Consider the following 10,955-nt stretch of genomic DNA (forward strand, 5'->3'; position numbering starts at 1 on the left):
ATATATATATATATATATATATATATATATATATATATATATATATATATATATATATATATATATATAAAAAGTTGTGGTGAAATAATTCCATATAATGTTATTATTGTTGGAGTTCATTTAATTTGTGAATTAAAAAAGAAAAACAATGTTTGACTTCAACTTTCAACTTAGCTATTATTTTTGGAAATGCAAAATGCAAAACATGCATTTGTTAATATACCTGCTTAAAAAATTTGCTTGCTTTTCGTCGTTTTTACCTAAAGAGATGAACAGCAAATGTTGAGGGACTTGCGACTCTGCAGCCATAGGTTGCTCACCGCTGGTCTTGACAATATAATAGGTTGGCTGTTGGTGTAATAGGAAGTTGAACCTCTGGGTCAGTCTTGTGTCTTTTCTTCCTGAACTACAAAGCATTTAGCTCCCTCAGTTATTACTATCCTTTTTGCTCCAATAAAAACAAGCATTTCCACAGCATGAAACTGCATGAAACAACTCTGTGTTTCACTATTGGATTGGTGTGTTCAGTGTGATGTCAGTGACCTCTGTGACAAAGAGCCTTGTTTTTCCACTTTTGAATAATTGATTGAAAAACAGTCCATCAAGTCCATCCAGATATTTGTATTGACACCATGAAAGATTCACATGGTAGTTGATTTATGACTGCTGCACTACTTTTTTTAGGGTAATCAGAGAAAATAGTTCTGCATAGAAATATAGCCAAATTCACAGTTTTATATTTGCAAAATTAAAACCCTATTATGTCTTATTTTAACCTCACAAATTTACACTAAATTGTGTTGTTTATAACAAGAAAGCTCAATAAAAGTTTTCCAGTTGTAATATGAAAATATGTGAAAAAGTTCAAGAGTATGATTACTAGCCTCGCTTGGAACATCAGTATATATTTTTTGAAATACTGAGAATCAGTTGTTCAATTTAATTGAATTTTCCTTTGGTTCAAAGAGGCTTACATAATCTGGCATCATGTCCTTTTTTCAGATAAATGGAGTGGAAATCCAGAACAGAGAAGCAGCAGTAGCTATTCTCACCAGAGAGGACAGCACTAATGTCTCCCTGCTTCTTGCAAGGCCAGAGATAGAGGTAAGGGAATTAAGTATTCACCCTGTAAAGGAAAAGTGCTGATAGACTCTATTCTCAATATTGATCTACTTTTTTTTTATGCAACAAGATGCTAAATTACATTCTAATTCTAAAACAGTGTTTTATCCTCGAGGCTAGATATTCTGCAAACTTGTCGAGACAAGAGTGTTAAAACAGAGACAAGGACAAATAGTGAATTTAACCAGTCTGGAAATCACAAAGTCCCCTTTAACCAAAACAAGAGCCTGCAATAGTAAATCCCCTCCATTAAGTTACATACAGGCTTGCTGTTGAATATAATTAGAGAGGCATGCAGTGTTTATGGGAAACATTTGTATTCTCTCTGAGCTTCAGGGCAGATTTAAAAGTCGCTCATTAAAAGCTGTGGGTCAAACATTGACGATACAAACGTAAATAACCTCTGCTCTCTTCCAATGCGTCCTTGCGTTTGAATACATGAAGACAGGTAAAGGGTTTACAAGGTTTATACTGGCGGGGCATGGTCCCACATTAAGATTCAACAGGGAAGAAGGACGGACGGAGAATCATCAGAGTGAGACACAGAAGAAGAGATTAAAGCTTGATCTGTAGGTGTGGAAGATAAAGAAATGAAGGGCTTTGTTAAAGCACAGGAATGAAGACGGGAGAGGATCAATACAGCACGTCTAGATGTCTGCATACAGTTCACATTGAAATCCAACCAATTAGACAGGATGTACAGAAATGAGGTGGGGGGGGCAAGATACTTTAGTATTTCCAATTTATTACATCAGCTTGTGAATTAAATGGAAATATTTAAAAATGTAGAGAAAATAATAAGATTTTCTTGTTCTAACATTGAATGTGTCCATACAAAAGAATTAGTTGCTTTGCTGAAATGGTTTTTATATTTAGTCAGTTCATCAGGCAAATCACTCAGAGGAAACTGGAATATCAAAATCATAAAACAATGATAGTTTCTCAGACCATTGGCGCCATCTGGTGTCAGAGAGGAGTTTTAGTCTGCAGGTTTATGAGACGCTGCAGACTCATACACCAGCAGCTACTGTTAGGAGCTCTATAGCGACAATCATCACTTTTTCTGTCCTCTTAGCACTGCCATTCATTTAACAATGAGAGCTTACTAATGCCTGATGTCAGTTAAATAGTTAACTAAAACTAGAGCTATCCAACAATGATGCTTAAAGGGTTCAGTTATGTCCTGACAGTACATTTGGGGAGATGTCCTTACGTTGCAGGTCTCTTCCTGTTTTAATATGAATCCTTTACAAATCAGCTCTGAACATATTTTAGTGCATCTCCAGTTCACCATCAACTATAACATTTTTTCCGTGAAAGTTGTGCTCCTGATTCTTATGTTTAGTATTTTTACTTTCAACTTCAGTTCAGTTTTTTTTGCACTGTGCCAATTCAAAACACACAGAAAATGTGAATTTGATTGAATCTTCAGAAAGATTCCAGGTAAAATACATACTTTCTACCTGTTTCCTTTGTAAATCAGTACAGGTGAGTTTTCTGATTTTTTTTTTTTTTACATTTGTCAAGCCTTAAAAGTAGACAGTCTGTCTGCCTCACAAATTAAAACTGATTGTTGGTTCCACAGGAGAGGCGGCGGGGTGGGGGGGTGTGTTACCATTAGGCAATACTAGGCAGTTGCCTTGGGCCCCATGTACCTGGGGGCCCCATAAAACTCAGCTTACATGAAGGTTTAATACAACTATTCCTTATCTATCCATATTAATTATGTCTTTTAAGAAAAAGTCCTTTTGCTAAAATGCCATCAGAACGCTTCTAATAGTTAGTGTGTTTCAGCCCGCACTTGCTAACTTAGCATTTTGTCGCTATATTTAGCGACTTTTTAGAACCCTCTAGCACCAAATCTAGCGACTTTTTTCTGCAACTGGAGACTTTAGCGACAACATCTAAAAGCACCAAACTCTGCTCTCCAGAGCAAGTAGATTGGTAACCCCGCCTCCTGCTCTCCTCTATCTTTTCAGGTTGTCTGCTCAAAATGAAAAATGGAGAACAGATAAGCAGATCATGGCTTGTCTACAGTGAAAAGAGGGACTGGGTTTTTTACTTTTGTCGTCGCCTTTTTGGAAACACAGGAAGGAGCAATCGGCTAAGTGAGCTTAATGCTTGGAAAAAATCTTTCATTCCTTTTGAGACAGCATGAAAAGTCAGCTGAATACAAAACATAGAGAGGAAAACAAGAAGAAAAGGGACAAAACCTAGAACAAATAATGTATGTCTATTCTATTAAAATATCTGTATCTGTAAAATGTGTTTGTTTTATGTGTTGTCTTCTAAATTCAGAGGGACCCAAATTTCCTAAATCGGCCCCTGAGTAGAGGAGCCTGAACTAAAAGATTTGCCTTTTATTCTATTTTATTTTACAGTTACGGTAACCTGCATTCTGGGAGCGATTTACTCAGTTAGGAACAAAAGGAACATCAGTTCTCTACTATATAATGGAGCTTGATTATTAAGTCCTTTATATGTTTGAGGAGGATTTTTTCAAGATTTAAAATGGATTACATTTTAATCAGTACTCTTTCTGTATCATTTTGGATCAGCTCAAGACTTTTAAATAGATTTTTTAAGTCTTTCACAGAGCAAAAGTTTACAACACTCCAGCCTTGAAATAAAAAATGCATGAACTGGTTTTTAAGCATCTCTTTAAGAAAATATTTCTTTTATTTAGTATTCTGAAGGTTAAAGGAAAAATTAGAAACTTCTTTAATATTGGATTTGAATGACAAAATATAATGTATTTTATTACTAAATGGAGTCTATTTGAACCCTTGGGATAAAGGATGAGATGTCACTTAAGTCCTTTGTGCAAAACACAGTATGTCATTACAATTTACGTACCTTTTACCTCATTCATATCAACATTTCCCTCCTGTGAAGTGGGGTCACAGAATGATCTGCATGACGCCAATACTGTTAATTTGGTTTTCCTCTCAGTTTAGGGCTGCAGGTTGATCTGTGTTCAACAAGAACACTGCCAGCATTTTTCTAAAAGTCCACAAATTTGACCATTAAAGGAATAGTACACCCAAAACATGATTAGCCTTCATTTTCTACTCACCCCCATGCTGAACAACACTCTGGAGTACTTTTTTGATATCTCAAATGCATCTGGAGATCTGGGAGGCTTCTTGCTGTCTGCTGACATTCAAATAATGGAGGTCTATGGCGCCCGAGGCAGAAAGGTCCATAAAAGTCCACAAAAAGCGTGTCAATATTCCTCCATACTGCTCGTCCAATGTATTCCAAGTGTCCTGAGTGGGTAGCATCCAGAATTTACTCGAAACGAAGTCATTTAGAATGTTTTTAGAGCATAAACAGTTGTGTATAGGATTTCCTGAAAGCGCGCACCTGCGCGTTCACAACGCTACGGAAGCCGGCAGACCAAACCAGATGAAAGTGCGCATTCAGCGTCTGCTCTGCCAATAATGCAAGCGTAGAAGAAGAAATGTGCTGTTTACCTGTGCAGAAAGAAAAATGTCTGAGGACTTCAGTGTTGAGGAAGAGCATGAGATCTTTGCCGAGCTGAATGCGCACTTTCATCTGGTTTGGTCTGCCGCGGTTTCCGTAGCGTCATGAACGCACAGGCGCGCGCTTTCAGGAAATCCTATACACTACTGTTTATGCTCTAAAAACATTCTAAATGACTTCGTTTCGAGTAAATTCTGGATGCTACCCACTCAGGACACTTGGAATACATTGGACGAGCAGTATGGAGGAATATTGACACGTTTTTTGTGGACTTTTATGGACCTTTCTGCCTCTGGCGCCATAGACCTCCATTATTTGAATGTCAGCAGACAGCAAGAAGCCTCCCAGATCTCCAGATGCATTTGAGATATCAAAAAAGTACTCCAGAGTGTTGTTCAGCATGGGGGTGAGTAGAAAATGAAGGCTAATCATGTTTTGGGTGTACTATTCCTTTAATCATTAAATACAGGCAGACAGGTGATAAGAAAATCGTTTAATTTTAATCTAGATGTGTTACTAACCTGTTTTCCCTTTGTTTTCTTCCTCAACATTAAACCTCTCCCCTGTAATATGATCAACGTGCAAGAATGAAAACCAGCTGGATGCAGATGAGCTGGAACTGGAGCCTCTGGACAACAATGTTGGTCTGAGCAGCAGTCCCAGACTGAGGAGGAGTCCTTCTGCTCAAGGTGGTGGACAGATCGGCGCTGCGATCGGAGGTGTGCTCTCCACTCACAGCCACTCTCACTTGTTGAGCAGGGATTCTCCTGATTTGCTGCAGACAGTTCTGAGTAACAGCCAGGAGTTGGACAGCGGCGTTGGCCGTACGGACGAAAGCACACGCTACGAGGAGTCGTCGGAACACGACCTCCTGGGTGATGACCACACCAGTGCCTCCAACACTAACACAACCAACACGCCTGGCAGCATGCGAAGGTTCATGTCCAGCAGAGGGGACACCCCACCTTTACTGCACTCCCAAGAGCTCCAGTTCAGCACAGACTCTCTCTTAGGACTGGACAGTTTAAACGGCGGAGGGATGGAACTGGTGGAACGGTTGGAGAGGACCTATGTGGCCGATCCGATGAGGATGATGATGCCTGGGCTTACTGAAGAAGAATGCGAGAGGTACAAAGAGCTCCTGGAGATCAAATGTTTCTATGAGAAGAACAGTAATGCTCAGGAGGTGGTTCAAGAGGAAGGGCATGTCCCACTAGATGAGAATAGGAATGAAAGTCTGACACAGCATGAGATGGCCCTCATAGAAGAGGAACTCCGCCATCTGGAGTTCAAGTGTCGTAACATCTTGAGAGCGCAAAAGATGCAGCAGCTGCGGGAACGCTGCATGAAGGTTTGGCCTCATGAAGACAAAAATGGGGCAAGCCAAGCGGCTGGACTGGGAGCTGGGCGTCTGGAAACGAATGGCTCTTTGGTGAGTGAGGAGTCCTGTCACCAGGCCTTGTCAGACATCAACGAGCTTCCAGAGAGGGAACGCTCGGATAAGGACAGCACCAGTGCCTACAACACCGGAGGAGAAAGCTGCAGGAGCACACCTCTGGTCAGTGAACAGTACCCTTCACTCTCCACTCAGAGTCTGGAGGGAGGGGAGTCTCCTCTGACGCATTCAACCAGGCAAAAAGAGAGATGGGACGGGATGCAGGCAAACTTAAACCAACGGTATTCTCCACAGACCCACAGGAGAGGAACAGACGCAAAGACGTCCAGCCTGGGGGCAAAGGTTAGGTCTCTGTCCCGGGAGGCAGGAAGCAGGAGGGGTTCTGATGGAGGTGTGAGACGTAACCCCAAAACCAACGGGACCTCTGAGAGAGCTGGTGGACGCAGTGCAGAAAACAGCCCTTATCTGTCCCGCCGTCAGACAGACTCAAAGCCCCCCCAGCGCTACCTGAGCTGCATGCAGCTGAGGACCCCCTCAGCATCTGAGCACCTGGGTGGACCCAGGAATCCCCCAAAAGAGGAAACACTAGAGATAGGAGGTGATGAAAGTCCAATGAGTTTGGGCAGCACATGTAAAGATGCTCCCCAGATCCCAGGGGGGGTGTCCTCAGCGTTGCCCCCTCCACTGCTACCCGCTTCCCCCCGAATGGAGTGGAAGGTGAAGATCCGCAGCGACGGCTCTCGCTACGTGGCCAAACGACCCGTGAGGGATCGCCTCCTGAAGGCCCGCGCCATGAAGATCCGAGAGGAGCGCAGCGGAATGACGACAGACGACGACGCTGTGAGCGAAATGAAGATGGGCCGCTATTGGAGCAAAGAGGAGAGGAAGCAGCAGCTTCTGAAGGCCCGAGAACAGCGGCGGAGGAGAGAGTTCATGATGCAGAGCCGCCTCGACTGCCTGAGGGAGCGAGAGAGGGAGCAGGGCAGTGGAGGAGGAGGAGGTGAACAGGGGGTGACACACCCGCAAGAGCCGGCCTCAATCCTGGAGCTCTGCCACCGCAGGAGCATGAAGAAGCGCAGTCGGAGAATCCTGGACAACTGGATCACCATCCAGGAGCTGCTGGCACATGGGAGCAGGTCTGCAGACGGGAAGAAGGTCTACAACCCCCTGCTGTCTGTCACTACTGTATAAGAGACATCACATCATTTAACACACAACAGGTCCAAAAATAACAGAAAATTCAAGAATTTTCCCAACTCGCAAGAAAAAAATAAACATATATACACTGTGAACATAGATTTATTACAAGTAAAACATCTTGAAGGTATCCTGTAGCAAGCCAAGACCTAAAGACAAATTAAAAAAAGAAGCACAGACATTTAATAAGTCATATTTACATTAAGTCATACGATGCTACATACCAAGATTGCACCAGCTGCTCTTAAGACGCTCACAGATAAAAGGCAGCAATGTTTACAGGTCTTGAAAACCTTTTTTTTTTTAATAATTCATGGAAAAATGGGGCCAAGAACAAAGCAGCCGCATGGAAACATTGAAGATTCACTTTTGTGCCATAAAAACTGGACAAGTGTCCATGTAGGACTTTTCATATACCACAACCTTTTCTGCTTGCTGCATCTTTTGTAATATTTTTTGCATTATGTACAAGTTTTTGCTGATTATTTTTATTTTTTTTTTACATTCTCTAAGCACAGACATCTCTTTGACAAGAGGAGCGGATCCGTGCCTTTCTTTCAGGCAGAACTGACTGTATAGCACAAAAGGAAAGGCTGGACCAGTTCACTTTTTCATTACAATTCATACAAAATGCCTGTATAAAAGAAAAAAAAAGGTTTTTCGGTAACGAGTGTTGTTGACCTTTTACAAGCACAGAGAAGGTGATTTTATTTGAGGAGTAGATTAGGCTGTTTGGACTTTCCAAAGAATGTCCTCATTTTTGCCCCTTTGTAGTTCTCCTGTTTTCGGTTGACTGAGAAGCAAATGACAAAATAAGAGTTTTCCATTAATAATACATCTTTGACCTTTTTCCACATTTTGTCTCAATAAAAACATAAACCTGCATGTCAAGCAGCTCTGTGCGTCTAACGAGTGAAAATCCAGCTATTCTTCTGCAAACAGCTAAAGCTCAGCCCAAACAGGGCGGAAAGCGTCTGTGATCCTGCAACAGGTTTTCATTCATTTATCTAAACTGGATCATTGTAACAGGCAAATACACTGCCTGGCCAAAAAAAAAAGGTCACTCACTCTAATACTTTGTTGGACCGCTGTGGCATTGTTTCGATAAGCTTCTGCGATGTCAAAAGATTTATTTCCATCCACTGTTGCATTAATTTTTCACCAAGATCTTGCATTGATGATGGTAGAGTCTGGCTGCTCTCTAGCACATCCCAAAGATTCTCAATGGGGTTGAGGTCTGGACTCTGTGGTGGCCAATCCATGTGTGAAAATCATGAGTCATGCTCCCTGAACTTCAGAATTTAAGCCCAATGAATCCTGGCATTGTCATCTTGGAATATGCCTGTGCCATCAGGGAATAAAAAGTCCATTGATGGAATAACCTGGTCATTCAGTATATTCAGGTAGTCAGTTGACCTCATTCTTTGAGCACATACTGTTGCTGAACCTAGACCTGATCAACCGCAGCAACCCCAGATCATAACACAGGCTTGTACAGTAGGCATGGTGGGTGCGTCACTTCACCTGCCTCTCTTCTTACCCTGATTGGCCCATCACTATATGGAACAGGGTAAATCTGGACTCATCAGACCACATTACCTTCTTCCATTGCTCCACAGTCCAATCTTTATGCTCCCTAGCAAATTGAAGCCTTTTTTTCCAGTTAGCCTCACTGATTAGAGGTTTTCTTACGGCTACACAGCTGTTCAGTCCCAATCCCTTGAGTTCCCTTCACATTCTGCGTATGGAAATGCTCTTACTTTCAGTATTAAACATAGCCCTAAGTTCTACTGTTGTTTTTCTTCGATTTGATCTCACCACACGTTTAAGTGATCGCCGATTACGATCCTTCAGGATTTTTCTTCCGGCAACATTTCTTCCTTGAAGATGATGGGTCCCCACTATCCTTCCAGTTTTTAATAATGCGTTGGACAGTTCTTAACAAAATTTTACTAGTTTCTGCAATCTCTTTAGATGTTTTCTCTGCTTGATGCATGCAAATGATTTGACCCTTTTCACACAGACTAACACCTTTTCCATGACCACGAGATGTGTCTTTCGACATGGTTGTTTAGGAAATGAGAAGCAAGTCATTGCACCAGTTGGGGTTAAATAACTTGTTGCCAGCTGAAAGATAATCGCCCATGCAGTAATTATCCAATAGGAGGCTAGTACTTATTTGCTTAGTTGAATCCAGGTGGTGACTTCTTTTTTTGGCCAGGTAGTGTATAACACCCATCTCCACAGCATGATGCTGCCACCACCATGTGCAATCATACTAATGTGTGCCTAATGGTTAGAGCAGTGCGCCGCTGGTGCTCTGAGATTGCAGGTACCCGGTTTGAACCCCACAGCCTGCACTCTGGGTCCCTGAGCAAGACCCTTAACCCCCAACTGCACAGTGGCAGCCCCCTTTCCCCTTAAGAGGACCGGTTAAGAGGCAGAAGTGAACAATTATGTTCAATTATTATTAATGTGCAACTATTTTCATTTTTATCAAAATAAGTTATATTTTGCTCTCATCTGACCACATTTGCTGAAGATGTTACACCTTCAATAAGCTAACAGGTTTTTTTTTTTCCCCAATAACAGCAAAAAAAAAAAAAAAAAATGTGGATCTCAGTTTAGATGGACGACCATGTTGTGGTAGGTTTGCAGCTGGGCCGTGTGGATTATTAAATTGTGGCTTTAAACACCGTTTTCATTTACAAAAGTGCTTTAAACTCCTCAACTTTATGACCTTTCCGCTTTATTTCTTGGTCCTGACGCCATTTTTCTACCATTATCATCTAAGAAACCTTTGAGGCCTTTACAGAACAGCTGGATTTACACCAAGTTTAAATCGGATAGACGTCATTTATTTATTAGGGAACTTCTTAAAGGGATAGTTCGGGATTTTTGACATGAATCTGTATGGCATCCCCATCACCAGTGTCATGCAATCACACTGACTTACCCCTGGCAGCGTCCTGTGAGCAGAGTTCTCGTCCAGCTTTGGTCAAGCCGAAAGTAGTCCGGCAGGTTTGCTAGACCCAGCGAAATAAAACGTTTCTCTTCCCAAAACATTATGTGTTCAAAAGAGTGATATTTTTGCATCCCAAAAACATTGTAGTGGAAAAAGTCACACGTCGTTATCACTTGGTCCTATTTTCTCTCTGTTCGTATCAGTGCGCGCCGTCATTCTGACAGCGAGCTCAACTTTGAGGAGGGCAGGGAAGTCGCTGTTGTTTGTGATGCAGACAGCAGCTGCTGCAACTCCGACATCCTCATCAATGGAAAGGTTCTGTATCTCGGGCATTACTAAATCCCACTCGTGGCAACAGTAGCATCCACCTCTGTCTGCATTCATTCGCACTTGAAACAAGTGCACCATGATTTGTCGGCCACCCTGGATATCGCAGCTCCAGCTGAGGCTCCTGCGGCTCCGGCTTCAGCTTCCATCACTTCTCTGTCCACCCTCTCTCTTTCTGCCCGATCTAACTCCATTTGTCGAAGTTCATCGTCAGTGTACTCGGGTTCATAAAGATATCCCTTTGGCTCTAAGTGGAAGTCGATGTTTTCCTCGTCGCTCTCGTAGTCAGACATCTTCCCCAGTAGTAAACAATCGCGAATCAAACAGGTAGGCCCTTAACCTGACAACAGCCAGATGCATGCCTCGCTCCGCCCAGCTAGGAGCTAGGCGGAGCGAGGCATGCATCTGGCTGTTGTCAGGTTAGTAGGCCCTAGCTGTCAGGTCATGGTGTCGCGCGCACTG

General features: G+C 42.4%; 1 protein-coding gene across 1 annotated transcript in view; it reads left to right on the forward strand.

The window, feature by feature from the left end:
- Nucleotides 1–7,195, forward strand: part of LOC107095077 (PDZ domain-containing protein 4-like) — a 32,721-nt gene extending 25,526 nt beyond the window's left edge. Inside the window, exons 7-8 of the mRNA XM_015391050.1 lie at nt 1,003–1,104; nt 5,195–7,195. Coding sequence (XP_015246536.1) covers nt 1,003–1,104; nt 5,195–7,195 — 2,103 coding nt within the window. The remainder of the gene's footprint in view (nt 1–1,002; nt 1,105–5,194) is intronic.
- The last annotated feature ends 3,760 nt before the right edge of the window (nt 7,196–10,955 follow it).

Source organism: Cyprinodon variegatus, unplaced genomic scaffold (assembly GCF_000732505.1).
Source record: "Cyprinodon variegatus isolate N-32 unplaced genomic scaffold, C_variegatus-1.0 Scaffold522, whole genome shotgun sequence".
NCBI classification, from domain to species: domain Eukaryota; kingdom Metazoa; phylum Chordata; class Actinopteri; order Cyprinodontiformes; family Cyprinodontidae; genus Cyprinodon; species Cyprinodon variegatus.